Source organism: Mastacembelus armatus, chromosome 6 (assembly GCF_900324485.2).
Source record: "Mastacembelus armatus chromosome 6, fMasArm1.2, whole genome shotgun sequence".
NCBI lineage: Eukaryota > Metazoa > Chordata > Actinopteri > Synbranchiformes > Mastacembelidae > Mastacembelus > Mastacembelus armatus.
Window position 1 is genome coordinate 11,954,501 of NC_046638.1, and position 21,881 is coordinate 11,976,381.

Sequence of the window (21,881 nt, forward strand, 5' to 3'; positions counted from 1 at the left end):
TTGAATTCACCTGATGCTCCTTTGTTCTGGTTTGTGATATTCAGGCACTTATATATTCAGATTTATAGCAGGTGTAGCAACAGCACTCTCTCACCTGGGATTTTACTTTTTCCTCCAGAGCAGTGGAGTCATGGTCTCTGCTCATTGTTTACTTGTCTGATTGGCTTAACAATAGACAAATAAACCATGAGAGAGCCACTTAAAAAGAACATTTAATCCCCATCAGGTCCTTCAGCAACGCTGCTGATTTATAAATCTGTTTTGAGTTGATTAAAAATAAATCCTGTAAAGGTTTAAGTAGTTTAACTTAATGAATATGCGCTTGAAAGGGAAATTGAAGTCTAACATATATACATGCATGTGTAAAGTTTAAAGTATAACAAGTTTAAAGATTCGTTATTTTTATATTATATTATATTTTATTATATTATTATACATTATATTTAAGTACTTTTTTAAAAATGTAGATAGACCTGTTACAGGTAAATCTCAAAGGTGAGGGTGTCACCCATGTTCACCCCTCCCTCCATTCACAGAGCGAGTGGTTTCAAGCCAGTTTTCCGGTTTAAGACTTCAAAATAAATCACATAGCGGAAAAAGATACGTGTTGAAATTTGTTATACAGCGGATAAACTACAGTACAATTAAGTAGTGCGTTGATAGTATGAAGTAAAATGAAGTTTAACCACCCTCTGTAATGTACATGCATCTGGTGTTTATTTCTATACCTATGATATAAACATGGTTTTACTTTGAAGGCAAAGCTTCTAGTGCTTTGTGTCTGTTTTCGTGAAGTTGTGTGGTAAGACCCTGGTGTGAGATTTCACTAACTCCGTTGTTTACGCTGCGACGGGTGCTCTTAAATGTAGGAGCAGCCGAGGTAAGCGCACACTCTGTGATACTCAGCAACATGAAACCTCTTAAAAGTTTTAGCTGATCGACATTTCTCAGTGTCGGATACCGGCACCGGCTACTCTCGTTTATTGTGGGATTTTTAGCGGGATGAAAGGAGCCACCAGGGGCCGCGCGCACCGGGGATATCCAAGGCACCAGTAGTGCGCACTGACTGGGAGCATTGGCGGGTGGCAGGCGGACGTCCGGGCTCACCGTGGGGCCGGTCCCCTTCTGATGACAAAGCGACTGGAGCAGACCCGATGAGTATCTCGGGACGAGGTTTCCCCCAGAAGCCAAGATGATCTTGGAGTTTTTCCCCCTGAAGAAGTTGCGACGCAATAGAACATATATTCTGTTCGGGGCGATTCTGCTGGTCGGAGCCGTGTCCATCTACCATGAGATCCTTGCTGCTAAATTCTGGAGCAGAGATCACAGTAAGTTCGTGGTTGCCAGTCCGGACGCAGTTTCAACAGGTCTTACCCAACAAGTGTTTGTCATGTAAACTTTAAACATGATGCACCTTTAAGCCTAACATGCGCCCAAATCTAATAAACCCTCTGTAGGTGTCTAAACAGGCAAATCATGTAAAGTAAAGATGTAAAAAAGTAAAATTACAGCAGGATTAGGTTAAAGTAAGGTTCACGGCGTCTATCTATAGATAAAATTGGTGCATTATCCCAAAAATCATACAAGAAAGTGAGAAGAGCAGAAAAGAGGAACACTAAGATGACCTTTTCTTTTAATATATAACTTTTTGTTGAGTCCACTTTTTATATTGGTATGTTTCATACATTAATTATTTTTAAATCTGTACATTATTAAGTGATATTGAGTTAGGCTGCTTATTTTCCCAACTCTATCCAACATTTTTCACACTTCGTTTATTCATAGAGAGAAGCACAAATGGTAAATACGTCTTACAATGAAATTCCATTTATTGATTTCCTCCTGCAAAAAGTGCAGTTTTAAATAATTACCACAGAGAAACGGTGGAATGTGAAAGGAAACTAAAGACACATTTCGATTAATTAGATAATGACATTAAACTAAAATTTAAAATAATTTAAAAGTAGTATTTATTGCAGATAAGTGCCTATGGTAGGCGAAAAAACGTGGATTTAAAGGGGTTGAGCAGTGTGTGAGTGTGTGTGTGTGTGCGTGTGTGTGTGTGTGTTTTGAGTGGGGGTAGGGATGCGGACGAGGGGGTAGGGTCAGGAGGTCAGATTGGCAGTTTAAACTCAGAAGGAAGTCTTTTCTCACTCTGGATAACCAAACTTCCTGCCCTTTACCTCATTTTCACCTCTGCTTTACCATATGTTTTATTGCATTCACACTCACCTATAAGGATGTCACCACACTGATCCGGGTGGAGATAAAATCAAAGAGAATATTCAAGCTGGTGTCTGCTTATGACAGAGAAATAAAAGCATGTATGAGACACACAGCCTGGACAAATCCTGGCTTGTAAGCACATGCTTAAAAAGCTATATTAGGCTACAGGCTCACCTGTATATGCGCATTCCTGGGCTACAACCCCCTTGTCACAGTGCGACTTTTCTCAAGGGAGTGGCTCTGCATCACAGCTGAAAGAGCAAAGTAAAGATCTAAATGTGTAATATCAGAATGGCAGGTGTGACCATACTAGAGAGTACAACCCTGTGCAATATCACTCCGAAGAATAATCACAATTATTTGATAATGAAAGTACAAACTCAATGCAAGAAAAGTGCATAGACCCACGATCACCCACACACGTTAGAAAAAAAAAAAACCGTAAATAAAAAGTAAAAAATAAATACACCTGTGATACACCTAGCTGCATGATCATGGTTTCAGAAATAGTCTGTGTCTGTATCATGGTTAATGAACGGTGTACTGGCTTTTGTTGCATTGATTTCTTATTGTGGGGTCTGTACTTTTAATATCATAAATCTAAACCATCATTTCTTAATTTTACATACGAGGTAATACCCTATTGTACAACTTAGAAGGAATGCAGTTACTGTAAGGTGCACTCACCTCTGCTGTATACTGTCTGTATTCAGTACTGTCTGGGATGTTTGTGATGACAAAGTTGTCAAAACATGCTTCAGAAATTTGCATTTGTCTAAATATCCTTAGCTAATGAGCATACACAAGCGTTTTAGAAGTAATGAGTCAAGAACAGAAGCATGCAGTTTTGTTCAAGAGTTGTCGAACCGGCTTTTCCAGCACTGACTGAATAGCTAGATTTACTGAATGCATAGTGGGCCTAAAAGGTGAGTCCAGGTAACACAAAAGCTGAAGTTAGTGTTCAAAATCATCATGATTGTAATTGTTAATGGGTTTTTGTGTGTGTGTGTCTATTTCTAAAACACCAACTTCATAATTACACAAGGAACCAAATGCTGAGCTGCAAAGATATAAGTAGGAAATAGTTATTAACAGTTTACAGTTTATCAAAAACCTCTTGTTATTTTCTCCTGTGCAGCATGGCATCACCTGCACACTGTGTACATGCTGCTGAACACTAGCAGCACAGGTTGCCATAGGAGCACCGAAAGGTTTGGCTCTGAAGATATGGGTCTTAAAGCGGTGGCTTGTTTTTCCCAGATGTAGGTCACACTGGCACTTAAGAACATAGATAACGCATGCGGTGCTGTAGTTAAATGGAGAAATGGTTGTGTCAGTGGGTGATTTTCTTTCTTTTTTTTTTTTTTTTCCTTTGTTTGGTGCTCTGGTTTGGCCACTTCTCCTGTAAAAAGTTGTAGTTGAGTTCATGCTCGTGACTTTTCACCAGGCTGTCTCTGATCCCATTCTTCCTTTTGTTACGTTTGTTTCTTATAGCATTGCACTGTCTGTACTGTGCTTATAAAACATTTAATCTCCTGATGAAATGAATTTCATCAAATATGACAGTGACAGTCATTTAGAAATGACTGAATGTGATGACTGAATAAATTTAAAAACAGTCATTGCTGAATATTGGTGAATATTTTGAAGAAAAGGCAACAGAAGTAGGGTAAGAAGGAGGACTGGATGAGTGGAGATGTAGATAAAAATACTCCTCTCATGCTTTTCTTGACCACTACTCTAGAATTACGTGTGTTGCCAAAATGAGCCCTCATGTCTTAAGGGTGTTTTTGAAGTTCTCCACCCTGGTGATAATGACAGACTACGGTCCACGAAAACTGTAACCCAAATTCACTCACTGACACCACAAGCTCATAAGAAAACTCAAACACTAAGGTCATCTAAAAATACACATTACCCTATAATTTGGATGATGGAAAGTTTGAAGGAATAATATTTCTGCATCTGTCCTGTCAGAGCGCCAGAACTTTTAGTCAGCATGAAAGTGCCGCAGCCCATCATTGTAGACTGTGACTGAGATGAGTTGATTTCATTGGTCGTTAGCACTGAATTGGTACAAGGAGTGGGTGGGACTTTGACGGGACACTGGGTTTTATTGTTCATGCAGCATAAGCCCAAAAAAAAAAATGTATGCAAAAGCATTTTGCCTGAGAAAGACAGGAAATCTAGTTACATCAACAGTACGTGACCTACTATCACACACTGAGCATGTTAGGCCTATGGTAAGACAGTGGATGTGATGGTGGTCTACATAGTTTGCAGACGTGGTTGTTTTTCTGTGGTTGCAGCAGAACAGTGTCTGTACCACATCTGCTGCAGCAGAGATTCAGTTTGACTGTTATAAGAGTGTGTCATTCAGAGTGCTTCCACGTCTCTCAGCTGAATCTATGACCTCATTGATTTGCCTATGCCACCAGCTGTACAAAATACAATATGCCACATTAAAATTTTGGATAAGCATGCATTATGTTGGAGTGGCAAGGTGGTATCAAGCAGCATGAGAATATCAACCTGTTCAAGCTCCCTGGGAGATCACACATCTCTCTCAAATCAATAATGTAACGGTGTTACCAAAACATGCACAGTTGCTGCATATTTGACTTAACCATTCGTGCTCTGCTCTGATTATTATCATTCATCTCCTCAGGTATAAATTCTGACAAAGATGGCAGCAGCTGGAGGGGAGTTATGGTTGATGAAAGGGTAAGGACAGTGCATGGAAAAAATCAGTGGCAATGAAAGGGTAAGTGTTTGTGCAAGCTGACTAAAGTCAGTGACATTTACATGCATGTTTTCCAGGGCAGAAGTGACCATCAGCTAGAAAATGTGGGGGATTCGGCTGCTTGGCGCTTTATTCCGCAAACCTGGAAACCAGAGGTGGGTGCCCGCATTCTTATGTGCTCACCTCTTTAACTCTGGATAACCTGCCTAGACCTGCCCAATTACTTCCCAACTCAGTGCATTTCCCTATGTGTAAAGTATGTTTTCCGCAGTCTGCTTCACCAGCTTCCACTGCTCTGCATTAGGGTCCTCAGATTTCCACTATATTAAGAGAAGGCTTTGCTTTGGCCAGTTGCTTGCACCTCATATTTCATGTTTCGTGGAAGCTGGTGCTGTGTCTGTTGCAATAGGCCATTGTAACCAAACTTCATATTAATAATGTAATATTCCCAGTGGTCGTGTTTGGGCTGGTGCTATCTTACCTGTTGGAAGTTGTTTACGCTTTAAAATGAATTGTTTGACTTGAAGATTCAAAAACTTTCAGCGTGCTACATCCAAATAGGGTTAGATGCTACATCATTTAATAACTAAATAAAATAATTGATAATTTTACTGTTCACAGTGATGTAGGTATCTCTCAAATTTCCTTTGTTGATGTAATTGTCAAAAATTAAAATCAGTTACTAGATTCACATGGTTTTGCATCAAAATGATGAAGTAAATTACAGTTTTACATTAGTTCAATTAAACAAAAACAGAAAGTATTCAGAGCACTTCATTGTTTTTTGAATTGTGCTGTTGATTTTAATTTTAAAAGGATCCTCCTTGCCTGGTTACTCAGTTTAGCTAGACTACCAAGTTTAAGAAGAAGGTTTTCTTAATTTCCGATTCACAATAATTGAGGCACTGTTCTCCTGGGAAGATTTAGTGCTTTAGAAACAAGTTTATAGCCCTCAGCTAAACCTTGCAAGAGTTTATCATGAGGATCTACAGAGTTTCTTTTTACCACATCGCTTGGTCTGTGTCCTGACATGTAGTCAATCTACATCCACTCAGTTCAGTTTGCTCCAACTAGACTCCAAACAGTTTCTGTACAAGTGCTATAGATCTGTATGGGTGGATTATTGAAAATTTTATCCAGATATCCCACTCCTAAAACCAAACTAGTCAAATGTTTTTGTAGGCTGCATGAGTAGTGGTTATAAACGCTGTGGAAAAATACAATCACAGTAAGAGGTGTAATAAGTTAATGGTTCTGTTAGGTGAAGGTGTGACTCTATGTAGTGCAAGGTCAGTTAAAGTCTGTAGCGGTTTCCACACCACCATAGAATCTCCAGCCCTGACATGGAGACACAGCCACAAACCAACAGTTCAGTGGTCTTTATTCATAGTTATTTAAGAGTTTTGTTTTTTTGTTTTTTTTTTTACTGTTCTGGTGCTGAACCGGCAGCCCTTCCTCAAACTGTCGTCCTCAAGTTGCTGCCCAACCAGCCTGATGCTACCTGCCCATGCAGCACTCTCCGGTTCAGGGTTAGGTTCTCTAGGAGGGGTAACCACAGGTAACAGCCTGCCACCTGCACGGATGACACATGAAAGTCCCCTCGGCTGTTTCCACCACCACTCACTTCATCCCCTCCAGGACCTTCCAGCCACCGGTGTCTGCCATCCCTGCTCACTAAGGGAGCAGTTCCCTTGTGCTGTTACTGATCCACCATTTCGCTCTGCGTGCACTTTCCACCTGTCTTCTGCCATGTTCTTCTGCCAGCTGTCATCTCACTATGCGTCAGCTGAGACGATCATCCGTGATGATCACTGGCTGCCAGCTCCTCCCCTTAACAGCCAAATCACCATAAGGAAATCGACTGTACTTATCAAGTCCATGGGCAAACTCCACTGCCACAAAGTATCAGAACATGGCACAACTCTCACTTTACTGATTGGAAAGGGAGGGAAGAAATAAAAGACATATCAGTAAAGTAAGACTGAGCTCAACAGCAAATGAGCTCCACAGGCTCAAGTGGCCTTTGAACATAGCCATGGAAAAGAGAGGGGAAGGACTGTTAAATGATTAAAAGTGGCACAAAGCCTGTGAAGTGCTTTGAGTCATGATTTAACAGCCTTTTGTCTGAACTTCAGAGCTTGGGTCATGCAAACATTTAACCAACTGTGCTGATGACAGCAGAACTTGATCACTAATGAAATCTGATGTACTGGACTGTTAATATTGAGGCTTTTGTCGCTGATCTCCACTATTCTTGAATCACCACACACAGACTGGATTGGTGTAGGTTCGCAAGGCATCTGGGATTTTGCTGAAACTTTTTTTTTTTTACTTGTGTGTTAAACAGTGATTCCTACTATTATTATTATTGTAAGTGGGGAGGAGAAAAGTGACTGGTTTTCAGCTGAATCCTGACATCCAACCCAAATACAAATATACAGTGTCTCACTCAAAGAATCAGCTTACTCAAATAAGATCAGAAGCATGATCACCCACCATGCTCTAGTGATTTCTATTCTACTGTAGCCATGAAAATAGTTTTCATTTTATTTGCAGAGATTTTGACGTTGCTGTTTTTATAGTTTCTGCCTCCACCTTAATTCCGCATTAATCAATAACATTTTGTTTAGTGTTGTTTTAAACAATGAAAAGTTACATTTAAAAAAAAAAGAGCTGTTATCTGATAATGCTGCAAGCAAGACCAGGTAATATTGTTTTTACCTTGATTGTTTAGGGCGGAGGCAGAGATGCATACCTCAAAATCAGAGCAAATAAAATCCAGTCTCCATGGCTAACACCAGAGACCGGGAAGAAAATATGTTGTTTTATAGTTCAGGTGAACCAGACGTGTGTATACACAGGAAGAGGGTTAATTATAGAGACAGGTCGATGGTTGAAAGAAGTAGTCTTATTGTATTTTGAAGTAGTATCCAAGGACATGTGTATTTATTGTTTTAGTTTGCTAAGTACTGAGGACATGAATAATTGTGCCGCTGCTCAATTGCTGCAACATAAACACCAGTGTGTTTTCAGTGTCATTATCTCTCTCTTCATGCAGTATAAGGGCCAGGCCAATCTGCATGTCTTTGAGGACTGGTGTGGCAGTTCTACAGCTGACCTCCGCAAAAACCTGCACTACCCGCTATATCCTCATGTGAGTCAGGCCCTTTTCTATTTCTCAGTTCACTTGGTTTTAATTAATTATGTTTAATCTTTTCCATTTCAGCAGCGCTAGTGCTGTGGAGCTGGCGATGACAGCTGGCCAGTCCATCACTTTGTTGCAGAATAAAATATCTCAGGACCTTTTGGATGAAATGCCATGACATTTTTGTGCAGAAATTCATGGTCCCAAGAGGAGGTATCCTACAGCATTAGTGTTACTCAGACGTTTCATCTGTCATCACTATGAGGCTGCTATTTGTGGGGTTTTTTTTTTTTTTTTTTTTTTGTAGTGAAATCTCTATTACCAGATGGATTGCTATGCGATACAGAAACTCAGGTTTTCCAGAATATCTTTTTATAGTTTTATCTTTTAATTTTGTGCAATTATCAGTTCAGAATAACAGTTAACTAATAACATTGCTATCAGCCTCAACTATACTTTTAAATTAGCAAATGTTGGAATGCTAATATGCTAAGCTATGATAGTGAACATTGTAAAAAAAAAAAATTAAGCCTGATAAACAGAAGTTTAACAGTTATATATTATATTATACTATATATTAATCATCATAGTATATAGTAAAATATCAACATCAATATACCAATTCATAATATAATAGTGAATTATACAACATATTTTATTTAGATGTCAATCCAGCTGTAACTTCAGGAAGCTGCTGCTGCCAATTAAACTTTACAGCACACATGAAATTGTTCTTAGGATTTAACAAGCTACTGGTTTTGTTTTGTTTTCCAAGGTTTATGAAGCCGATCCTACAATTTATTTTGAGTTTCTTCAACTGTGAGCAACTTGTCATCTGCTTTATGCATTGCATTGTAGGAGAATAGTCCCATCAACTGCACATTGTGACCATGTTACCCGCAGCCTCACAGACATACCAGTGTGCCTGTAGACTCTTAGCCTTCGTAGTTCCCCTTATCCCCATCGCCTACATGTCATAGATTTAAGCAGTATTTTGTACTTGTAGTTCATGAGATAATAGTTCAAAATATAGGAAAGTACAAACCTTTTACAGAAACCAGTGACATGATTTATACTCATTCAAGAAGTTAAGATAAAGATGTTTTTTGTGGTTTAAGTGATGGATGTCTGATTTGGGGTTGAAACTTTTTCTTATCTAGGTTCACGTTAAAGGAAACATCAAGATTTTGTTTTTGTGCAGTTCCCATGAGTCAATCTGTCATACATTTGTTTTAAAAGTACAGTGCTTTAATTGTTGAGCAGGCTGAAATGTAGTTGTGTTTTATAAGGCAAAGACAAGATCCCTGCACACGCTCTGACACAGATGTAGGCACATACACAGTTGTTTTCATTCAGTGGTGCATTCTACATCTACATGCTAGATCCTCATGTCCCTGGACTCAGGATGAAGCTTCACTTTTGGTAAACATCATGGCTGATTCTCTGTGTCCTTTTCCTTGCTCTTTCAGTTGAGGACTACAGTGCAGAAACTAGCAGTCGCTCCTCAGTGGACCAACTATGGGCTCAGGATATTTGGCTACCTACATCCATATACTGATGGTACAACGTGTACTTCTACATCAAGTTCCTGTCTGTTATCACACTGAGTTCCACTATCTTACACTCAGTCTTTTCTGTATCGCTTTGCTCTCCGTTTCTCTCAGGAGAATTTGTGTTTGCTTTGAGCTCTGATGACAACGCTGAATTGTGGCTCAGTGAAGATGACTCTCCCCTCAACGTGCAGTTACTGGCATGGGTTGGAGAGGTATGTATGTGTCAACTTTGGTGGTGGAGAGCCATTTTCTCATTCTTCTCACTAATGACTTTTCTTTTTCTAGACTGGCACAGAGTGGACAGCCCCAGGCGAGTTCGAGAAGTATGCCAGTCAGACCTCCAGACCAATTAGGTGCGTTTATGTTCACATCAACAGTGTGAGTAAATAAACATACAGTACCTAAGCAGTGAAATATCTAAAACTATCTTAGGTATTATTTGTTATTAGTTTAACACTTATAATTTTAGCTGATATGCTCCATCAGGACTGTGTGGGTGTGGTTTCATTAGATTTATCAATAGTGACCTGTCCACTTTTTAAAATAGCAAGAATAGCACTTTATAAAATAACAGAAATCAGACAGAAAAGAACTCATGTAAGATCCCATCACTACATTGACCTTAGTTTAGCTATCCCCATATATAATATACTTATTCTATTCTTTAACAGTCACTACACCCATTTATACCAATGAGGAGTTGCTGAGTACTTATAATATAATGCATTAGCAAAATCTTTGCATTGTGGGACTTGTAAGATCCAGAATATTCAAGAGCTTGATCCAAACCACAGGACTAGAAGTCAAGATATTGCTGTCTGTGCACTCTGCGGCACTGATGATGACAAACCTATATTTAATCTAGATATTATCAAAAGTCTCCTACCTCTATGGAACTGCAACACAATTGCGGGAGTGCTCTTTATGCTACATCAAACATGCCTGATTATGACTTCCTCCAATCTAATAACAAAGCATAAGTACAAGAATTTATATGTAAAATATGTATGCCTTTCTGTGAATTCAATCTAGAAATGTTGACGCGGTACTGTTATGGCATTGGTGCTGGAAAAAAATTACACTACCTAGTCTTAAGTATTACACAGCATTATTGGCAGTATGCTGGAAACCTTTGTCACAAAGTGTGGGTGTGATTTACTGTAAGTAAACAGGAAATCTGTTTAGTGACTTGAACTACAGAGCATGTAAAAATAAGTGTACTGAAATTTTAGATTTTAGTAAAATAGTAAAAATGTATTACAGCAAACTTAAAATAAAGGAACCCAAAACAATTCAAATAATGACAATCCTGTTTAGAAGCTACTGATATATGTTGAATCTAGTTTCAGTTATAGACACTTGAAAAACATTTGCATAAATTAATCTAAGAAAATATAGAGTGCAATAGATTGTTTTTAAATTTGGGCAATATCCAATATTAATCTAAAAATAGAGAACAAATATGTAATATCTGCTTGATCAGCTTCAAGAGGTCCCATAGGAAAGACTGTGACTGTGGAAGCTGCTGCAGTCTTTTTTGTATGGCAGTAAAAAGTGCCAGAACTTTCACAGATCCTGCACCATAACACTGCATGTTTTGCATTTCTTTGGATTTCCTTAGAGAAACAGTTTAGGTTGTGTCTGTGCCTGTACTATAATGCAGTACTGAATGCAAACTTTTACTGTCTGGCAGGCTGTCTGCTCAGAGGAGGTACTATTTTGAGGTCATACACAAGCAGAATGACAAAGGGACTGACCATGTGGAGGTGGCAGTAAGTGGCTGTACTTTGCAGAAGTCTCAGAAAAATTTCTTCTTTCTTTTTTTTAATTTTATTGGTTCAAAGTCTCCTGTCAGATCTGTGCTTTTTGATGTGTGTGTTTCTGTGTGTTTTGTTTTCACACAGTGGCAGCTCCTGGACCAAGGCTTCAGGTTCAGGGTTATTGAATCCAAGGACATCTCACTCTTTGTTAGTAAGTACACAAAAGCCCTGCTGCCTGAAAATACATTACACTGAATCTTTATTGGCCTAGCGCTCAGAGTAAATCTCTATCACACTGGGTCTCATAATGCAGAATTTAATATTCTTCTTCAAACTGCACACCATGTCAGCAATAGATACAAAGCACTTCTCTTATTCTAATGCCCTTTGGCTTCTTCCCACAGATGAGTCTGCATTGTTAATGAGTGATGTTGCCCACATACCACAGACGGCTGCAAGCCACCAACCCACCCCCACAAAACAGCACAGCACTGCAGCAGACATGCTGAGGGAAGACCCACGAGATGCTCTTTACCAAGGTGACAGACATCTCTCTGTTGCTCTAGTTCTCGGCCACATAGCGGATAACTCGCACCTCCACTTCCTACCGTAGCGGATGCAACTATTGTGCAAATTATTTCCTTTTACTAAGTGCAAATGTAATCTTGCCTTCAATCTGTATGTTGTTTGTTTGCAGTGCCGTTGTTAAATAGTAACTTCCTTCAAGGTCTTCTGCCTGACTGCTCATACAAGCCCAGCTACACAATTAAAGACTTTCCCCTGCTCCGCTACCAAGGACTGCAGTTTGTATGTATTTGAAGTTTACTGAACGTACTTTCTACTGATTGAGCTCTTCCGACAATTATTATTATTCAACACACAAAAACATGAATGCAGTCCTGGAATTAACAAAACCATTTTCTTCCAAAAGATAATGAGATGGCATCGACAAAACCAGTTCTTCTTGTTTATGTTCCATCTTTTGTGGTGCTCTTATATTTGTTTTTTCAGTGTGTTGAGGTTTGGGTTCTATTTCAGGAACTAAAAAAATGATGATGGCATACTTAATGCAATTAATCAGCAATTAATAATGAACATTTATTAGTATGGTTTCTAATTCTAAAGCCTAAGAAACTCAGTCTCATAATTAGTTACCTTGCATGGACTTCCTGGAGTCTCTGCTGGTTGACAGTTTGGAATGGAGGTGAATAAGCATATTTAAGAAAAAAAATAGTCTTTAATTCAGGGCACTATTTTAATTATGATCTTATTTAAATATGAAAATTGCTTCACATCTCAAAATCTGGTATATAAGCAAAAAATACATGGTGCTTTGTATCTCAAATCTGTGCAGCAGTTTGATTCCTGTGGATAACCTTATTAAACAAGACCTTATGTTCCATTACTTCATGGCATCTAACAGTAGGCTCTCACGGCTCTAACAGCATGTCATTGCATTTCATCTCCCCAGGTCCACATGTCCTACATCTACCCCAATGACTACACCCGGCTCACACACATGGAATCAGAGAACAGCTGTTTCTACCATGAGACCCCCTACTACATAAAGCGGTGAGACATCTGGGGATAAACATGACACACATTGTAGATGCATATGTAGTAAGAAATAGGGTGATATTAAATATCAATGCATACACATAGTTGGCAGCTTAGTTGGTTTCAGTAGTAGTACATCAACCTAAAATGCAGTCTTATTACAACAATCATGCAATAAATCCTTTCTTAATGAGGGTGATAATAATCAGGTATGACAGAGTGATGCAATGTAATTCAATTTCACCACAAATAACGACTTCTAAATGGTTTACTTTGTTGCTTTGCTGAACCCTTCATTCTACTTAGAATGTTTTGATTTATTATGATGAAAGTATTTATTTATTTATTGGTATTTCCATTTTACTGGCTTTTCTTCAGAAGTAAATTAGCTTAGATCTCACAAAATCTTTGTATAATTTTGTTTTGTCCCATGGTCTTCAGGTTTGGTTTCTCGAAATATATGAGACTAGACCATCTTGATATGCAGAGAAAAGGAAATGCACGTAGAGGAAAAGTAGTTATAAATGCGGAGGATGAGTTTGTCGATGAAGCCTATCGAAGAACAAAAATGGCCAGGCTGGACCAGATGAATAATGCCCTTTTACCAGACTATGGAGATGATTATGATGACTACGCTCGGCAACGCAGGCGGAAACTCTTCTCCTTAGACATGCAAGGACCTAACAATACACTGAACTCTTCCGACACAAGACTGCACGTAGATGCATTGGCAAAAGGACAAAAAAAAGACAGACCACATGAGCCAAAGCCCCTGAAAGCAAATGAGCCTCTGCAGTCAGTACAGTCAACAAAAGCCTCGAAACGTCACCTGAAACAAAAGAGAAGGGAGCTAAAACTCGAGGAACAGGTCAAAAAAGTTGAACAGATAAAACAACTACCAAAAAAAAAAAGAATGAGACAAAAGGTGAAATCAGTAGAGGCATCCGTGAGACCACTACAGACAAATCCACAGATACAAGTTCACAGTGGGCAGTTTAAAGCAAGGAAAGGACCAGTTGAGCAGAATCAGATTCGGAGGGCAGGTGCAACAAACCAAAACCAAACCCAAAGACTCAAAGACTCAAAGCTTCATCCCATAGAGAAGGATGTTTCACTGCCTGATAAACACACAGTGGACAAGAAGCTGAAGTTTGTAACTGGACAAGTGGATGTCCAGCCAGCTGCCAACACACTTTTTACCACTCCTAAAGACGACAGTGAGTACCATTTATTAAGGTTAAGTCAAAAAGACACAGATACCAGAAAATACCTCAGGGACAAGAATCTAGAGATTAATATGCCTCTACAGCAGGATTCAGGAAAGAACATCCACAGAGATATGAATGTCGCCAGAGGTAAGATGCACAAAAAGTGGGCAGATACGAAAGGAGAAGAGGACCAAGCTTGGGATGCTCACAAGGTTCGCAACAGGGCTGAGAACAAGAGGAAAGGTGGGAGAGATTCTATCTGGGGACATGGACTTAATTTTGAAGGTGCAGATGATGAGGAACTCACCCCTCCGCCTGTGTTTGACACTGAGGTCAACTGGAGTCAAACCTTCCAGTTCAACCACCTGGACCTTCAGACACAGCGTTCAGACTGGATCGATCTGCATTGCAACGTCTCAGGCAACGTGCTGCTCCACTCCAGTGACGCTCTGCCCATTGTCAAGGCTTTCATGGAGCAACTCAACGAAAAGCACCATGGGTAAGTTTTGTACGAGCACTTTTGTCTGTGCATCACCTGAACCATTTATGGTGGAAATCAGACTCATTTCAATTTTCCTTTGCATCAGTTCATCATTTTTATCATTTTTAAAAAGTAGAACCCCGCTCACTGCTATAACTTTGCTAGTTTGTGGTCACCTTAAAGTTAAATTGTATATATTTGCAAAATGAAAATGTATATTTTCTGATCCCAGCTGGGAAACCTAACAAATAACAAGTAACTGGTTAATCATGAAAATAAATGGTACATTTATTGATAACGAAAGGAACAGTTAGATGCAGGAAAGAAAGAAACACAATTTGTGTCATTTAAAATACATAAACATAGCCTTATGTATCAGATATACTCCATATCCTTCTATCATCCTTCCTCAATTTCTTTATCATCATGTGACACACAATATCTTATGACTGATCTAACTGAGTACTATATTCTGGCATTGAAAAGCTGTTGAATGCAATAGCTATGTCAGGAATTTATCCTGCAAGGAATGGTTTTGCACTTATTTCGAATGAGACACCCTTCAAAGATAAAAATAAATGAATAAATGTCAATTATGTGCATAGATTTTATAATTGTTTTGCAGACATGTCACTGTCTCTCTCTGACTCTTTCCACCCTTACAGGAGGTTCACATTGGTGCGTGTGGTTAACGTAGTGAAGCGTGCGGACGGGATCCTGGGCAGCCGCTACCTACTGGAGCTGGAGCTGAAAGACCAAAATGGCCAGCTGCTGCGCCTGTCACAGTACATCTATGCTTTGATTAGCCACAGAAGGCAACGCAGCCAAGATTACGGTTTCCAGCGGTCGAAACCAGAAGTGGTGCTGTGTAACCCAGTGGGCTTTCAATGGAATCCTGCTGCCACCGTGCACTTCATAGTGCCAGGTAGTGCACGTGCACCCTTCGCCCTGTTCATTTCACTTCTGTCAGCGATTCATTCTTTTTTCTTTTTCTGCTGCCAGTGTGCTTCTTCTTGTGTGTTCAACTTCAGTTTTGCATTTTATTGTTTGCAAAGTCATTCATCATTAAGGTACTCATGTGTTAAAGTACAGACACATGGCATTTGTCAGAACTAATGACAAACTGTTGACAAGTAATGTAGGTAATTTCCATGTGGGATGCATTTTAATCTAAATAAGATTAGCCTCAATATGTCATCATTTATTTCAGTGAGGAGTGAAGTACAATATTGACATGAATAGGCCCAAGCTAACCTCAGAATCTTCATCAATAATTCTTTACATAAAGAAATAAGGGCCTCTATTATATACTTTGTGTACTTTTATCAAATCATTATTAACAGACTCAAACCTGTATAAACCTCTCACGCGATCTTTGAAGGAGTGTTGTATGGTACCCAGTGTGCAGGAAGAAGGACTAGGTAAATTGTTAATGTCAACATTGTCCTTTTTGAGATATTTTAACAGTCTAGAAATGGGTCCAAATATAATTTTAAATAGGCACATTTTTCTCTGTTGTGTTGTTTGTTGGAATATTGTTGTTGTACTACAAAAGTGTCTTCATAGTGTACATGCTGATGAAAGACAGAAGCCCAAACACCCTCACTAATATACAGTAAAGGCAACTGATTGTGGGCAGCACAGTGGCTGAGTGGTTAGCGCTGTTGCCTCACAGCAAGAAGGTCATGGGTTTGCAACTCGGCCTTTCTGTGTGGAGTTTGCATGTTCTCCCCGTGCATGGGTTTACTCTGGGTACTCCGGTTTCCTCCCACAGTCCAAAAACATGCATGTTAGATTGATCGGTGACTCTAAATTGCCCCTAGGAGTGGGTGTGAGTGTGTGTGGTTGTTTGTCTTTGTGTGTCTATATGTGGCCCTGCAATGGACAGGTCACCAGCAGATCCCTGTGCTGCTCCAGCAGATCCCCGTGACCCTGGTTAAAGAATAAGTGGGTATAGAAGATGGATGGATGGATGGATGGAACTGATTGTGTGGGTGTTTTAAGACTACAGACCTTTTTGAAAGTTTGTTTGAAATTTGTGTGTTCATCTTTCTCAGTGAAAAACCAGGCTCGGTGGGTTCTGCAGCTGATTGCTGACATGGAAAAACTGTACAGAGTAACCGGAGATACCAACTTCAACCTTATTATAACGGACTACAACAGCACTGACGTGGACGTGAGGAAGGCTCTGGAGAAATCTTCGGTCCCTAGGTATGTGTTTCTGTCATTTTCACACAGAATCCAAGCTTGTGAAACTACATAACATAATACCTGTTGAATTTGTCAGGCACCAGTATGTGAAGCTAAGTGGAAACTTTGAGCGCTCTGCTGGGCTGCAAGCAGGTATCAACCTTATAAATGTAAGTACTGTAACATCACCAAAAACATAATGAAGAGGAACTTGCATAATTAAACAGTAATAATAAATCTTTACCTTCCCCTTTCGCCTTCTATATCAGGATGACCACAGCATAGTGTTTCTGTGCGACCTCCACATCCACTTCCCTCCCTCCATTATTGATACCATCAGGAAACATTGTGTGGAGGGATACATGGCTTTCGCTCCCATAGTCATGAGACTAAACTGTGGAGCAACACCATTAGAGCCCAGAGGTACATGCAGATACAGTCATCTTTAGTTTTATCTCCATGGCTCCTTTTGCATGTTGTAAAATTGGAAAAAAAAAAGAAATCAGTTTTAAATGCTTCTTTTAGTACATTTTTTGTTGTTACACTAATACTTGTTCATGTATTGACCTGTTTGTTTAATAGCTTGTGACCTGTATCAACACACAGTTAGCCAAACATGTGATCTCTGCTGGATACACCTGCTTTAGTATACTGTTATAAAACACCATGTCTGAATGACATAGCGTGTTTTAACAAGTATACTAAATTAAAATTTTTCTCACGCTGATGTGAGATGTTAACTGTAGAGATCATGGTAGGGCATGTATTCTGTGGCAGTCTGTGGTGCATGTACATGCAAGATACAGAGAAGTAGAAAACAACAGCTTCATGAAAACGTAGCCACTAAAACACTTTTGCATTTTTCAGAGGTGCTGATGTAAGAAACAGGAAATCTGAATGGAAATGTGTCTGTTGTGTGCGGGTTTCAGGTTACTGGGAGGTGAATGGCTTTGGCCTGCTGGGAATCTATAAGTCTGATCTGGATGCAGTGGGAGGAATGAACACCAGGGAGTTCAGAGACCGTTGGGGGGGGAGAGGACTGGGAGCTCCTTGACAGGTGTGATTCTGATTCTTTCTAATGCCACTTAAAGGAGAAAATCAAGCTCTTTGTTGCTTTTAGTTTTTAATTCATAATCCTCCGCTTTGTCTTTCCTTTAACTTTGAGAAATCAACTTTAAGACTTTTAAACACTGTTGGGAAATCAGCAGCATCACACCTTACCTTTGTAACCCTTGTTTTAGAGATCTATTCCTCATTTACAAAGCTAAATGGTTATATACTCTACACTTAGCAGTTTCACCTAGTTAAAAAAAAAATGCAGCTGCATCAGTTTTGCAATATATCCTCCCTGCTTTGGTTGAAATGGCTTCAACTGGATGATCATTTTGTAATATGTGGTTTGTGGTCATGTTAAAATATACTGCATTATACACAGCTAGGTAATAGCAGCACATCTATAAGTCACACTCTGCATCAGAGTGACTAATAAAATGATGCTACCTTTGAAAAAGAAATCACTGTGTCCCAGTGTCCCAGTTACTCACATGTCTCTGCTTGCATGCACTGGATTAGTTCATTCATCTTAGAGTTGTCAAATGTAATTCTGGGTAATCACCAGCAGTGGTAGGTGGAGATGAAGAGGCATTGAAGTTGACAGACTGTTGATACCAGGATTGTTTTATAACCCTAAATCAGTGTTTCCCAGTGAGGTTAGATACAGGTGAACAGTGCAGCAAGATTTTGTTAGCCTACATTTACTTTTACTGTAAATTTGGCTAACTGACTGCATTTTTAATTATTTGCTACATCAAAAAACAAGGCATCATTTACATTCCCTCAATTTTTATACTTTACTTTCAAACGTATCAAACCTGAAAATCACTATATTAAAAATATTATGAGTTATGGCTGATCATAGACTAGTGACTGCAGTTTACAGTTGCCTGTTGTTATACTATATAGACAAAGAATGAAAAAAACAATGTCAGTCCGCTCATGTGTTTCTAAAAATCCAGAGCTTAAATTAGTTAAAGATTATATTTTTACTATTTAAAATGTATCAAATCTGAAAACAGTTGGACAAAATGAAAGGGGTACTGATGTATGAGAGTTTTAGGACCTAAACCTCTGCCTTAAAAAGCTTTATAGGGAGTCTCAGCTCTTTGTTTTGCTAGTTGCAGGTTTAAGCTTATTGTAAGTTTGACCTGAACAAAAGGAGCACATTTAACCAAGTACCATGTTGAATTTGTATAACATGATTAGTTTAAGTTAAATATTCATCCATGAATCTGCATTGAAATGCTACTTTACTTACTAATAAAAAATAAATGACATGTAAACAAACTCTCCTCTGTTCTCTTCTCTAGGATCCTCCAGGCAGGACTGGAAGTGGAAAGGATCTTCTTGAGGAACTTCTTCCACCACTATCACTCCAAACGTGGCATGTGGAACCGCCGGATGGCACCCAACCACAGGTGACCTTGTTACCCACAGCTGCACCCTGATGTTCCCATGGTTGCAACCATGGCGACCAGAGCACTTTAAGGCCAGAGACTGATTCCGGCTACAAAACTGAAATACCGGCTGACCAGTGAAATAGGATGCTGACACAGGATTGAAGCTGTCTTCCTTCATTAAAGCTTTGTGAAACAGCTAATTACAGGTAGCAGAAATGAAGATCATTGCTAGGAAGATACTACTGATACGCTCAGACTTCATTTCACTGGATTTCCTGTTGACTACTAAGGGTACTGGGCAACAAGTGGCATTAACTATATGATATTATAAATGAAGATTGTGCTGCAAACCATGTTGTTTTGCACTGCTAGCTGTAAGGAACTGACCTGATTCGGACTAAATGACAATGCACACTCCAAGGAAGTATACACACAAGTGTCCTTTATCAAAAAGATCACAAGTCTTGCACATGGGTCTTAACTGGAGAAAAAATGATTTGTTTGGTTTGTGGTAAATTGAAATATTTGTATGCAACTGCACATTGTGAATATGGTAAACACAGCCTTATTTGTCATGTTGTCATTTACAGAAAACTTTATATTTATTTTATCAACATTTGTGAGATTTTTCGTTTTCTAAGAACAGACAAATGATATTTCAGAAGTGTACCTCAGTTTGCCTGTTTTTATTGCCATCCCATTTGTTCTGAACTGTATGAAATGTACCTTCTGCTGTGATTGTTTTTCAGTTACTGAGAGATTATGGTTTTTACAGACAAGTCAGACAATACCTGAAACTTGAAAAATAATGAAATTTTTAACATTTAATTAAATAAAGAGACAGGTATGCCTGTGTTTCATGCTGCCCAATGCATCACAGTATTGGCACCCAAAACAGTGATTGAATAACTGAAAACTGAACCAGTGCATTATTATGAGTATGTTTCCCTTTTGTGTCAGTTATCTGTACACTGTCACTTACCAAAGATGGTAGTTGATAACTCAGTTCTCTAGAAAAGATTTTCTCTTTGGCTGTTGAATCTAATGCATGTTTTTCAAAATATAATTGTTCTGCATCTGTTTTTTGGCTCAGTTTGTGAAGCTTCATAGTTACGTGTGCACGTGTGCACTTGGTTGGAAATGGAATTTCCCCATTGTGGGACTAATAAGGGAATTAAGTTTAAGTTTAAGTGTTGTTTTGTCACTGTTAATACAGTACAATGAAATGTAGTGGGTGAAAATGATCTTGTGTATTTGTCAATGTTTTTTGTTATTTAAGACAAGACTAGTGGTAGCATTTTCTGATTGTTCACATTCCTATTTAACAAAATTGTTGTGCCTTTCTTAGTCATTTGAAATTGATACATGATGAACCTTTTTTCTTGTACACAACCGTTTTGCTGTAATGCCAGAGGTTTCTGATGGTTTAAACTTTGAGACACTGCCAAGAGTTGTTGAATGTTTCTCTACTTTTTCTTGTTTCACTGAAGCTTTTGCTGTATGGTTTCTGGTTAATGTCTGATTATTTGATGTTTTCCATTTCTTCTGTCACTCTTCTTTCATCACGTGTACTTTGTGTTTAGATATACCTCATCCCTCTCTTTATGCTGGGAGTGAACCTCTGCCTTATTGCATGGTGTGGGAGTCTCCTCTCTCAGGGACAGATTTTTTTAAAGTTTTTATTTTACTCTGCTTTCACAAATCTAAGCAATAAATTTCTCCAAAAATATTTGTTACCTTCATTTTCATTAAATTCTCTTTACAGAATCTAAAGCTGTCATGCAACTAGTGGAGTTAGCTAAGCTTAAGTATCTCTACTGAAATGGCAAATTGATTGTGGCAGGGAATTATAGGTATAAAGACTAAATTACAATAGAGATATTATGAAAAACAGTAAGAGGTGTATGCTGTTGAAACACATCTATGGCAGGTTTCATATTTATGAGTTTTTGCTGATGTGGTCTTTCTCCAGTCTGAGTAGTAGCTGAAGGTCCGTACAGGGCAGATGGTGTCCCTTTTGGCAGTACTGACGAAAGAGTGGTGCTGTAGTTTAGTATATGCTGCTTTTCAGTCACATTCATCCAGTATATACACATCCCACACTGAGATCTTGGAGCTTTTTCCTGGAAAATGTCTCTCATTTTTATGCACTGTATATGAAATAACACAGACACATATACTATATTGTAGTTATGAGATATATATATATATATATATGTATACCTTCCTACAGACTCTTGTTAGAGGCAAATTAAGGGTGGCATATGTGGTAGCATGGAAAAAAAAGACAGTGAGATGTCACCTCTTTCTTCAACTACACTAAAATCTGGCCTTGTGCTCATGCCTATTTGTCAGTCTCTGGGCGGTCACTTGTACATGTAAGCTTTGCTTGATAAAGCTGCTGACTGATATGATTATAAAAGGGTGATGTCTGAACAACAAACCAAGGAAACCCCAGTCTGAAATATTCTGGTCATCCAGATCCTGGACATCTGAGAGGAATCACAAAAAACAGTAGGCATTTCTCACACAGTGTGTCTGTGTATGCTGGACAATTTTGTA

The 21,881-nt window shown here is 38.9% G+C and overlaps 1 protein-coding gene across 1 annotated transcript; it reads left to right on the top strand.

Moving 5' to 3' along the window:
• Positions 1 to 826: 826 nt before the first annotated feature.
• b4galnt3b (beta-1,4-N-acetyl-galactosaminyl transferase 3b) lies at positions 827 to 21,048 on the top strand. Its single transcript, XM_026312303.2, is given in 20 exon segments — positions 827 to 1,328; positions 4,895 to 4,950; positions 5,047 to 5,124; positions 8,028 to 8,123; positions 9,584 to 9,674; positions 9,779 to 9,879; positions 9,953 to 10,020; positions 11,361 to 11,439; positions 11,572 to 11,638; positions 11,832 to 11,966; positions 12,125 to 12,234; positions 12,899 to 12,999; positions 13,426 to 14,691; positions 15,339 to 15,598; positions 16,731 to 16,884; positions 16,961 to 17,033; positions 17,133 to 17,286; positions 17,793 to 17,890; positions 17,892 to 17,920; positions 19,230 to 21,048. Coding segments are annotated over 20 exon segments (3,264 nt in total). The 5' UTR covers positions 827 to 1,192; the 3' UTR covers positions 19,342 to 21,048.
• The last annotated feature ends 833 nt before the right edge of the window (positions 21,049 to 21,881 follow it).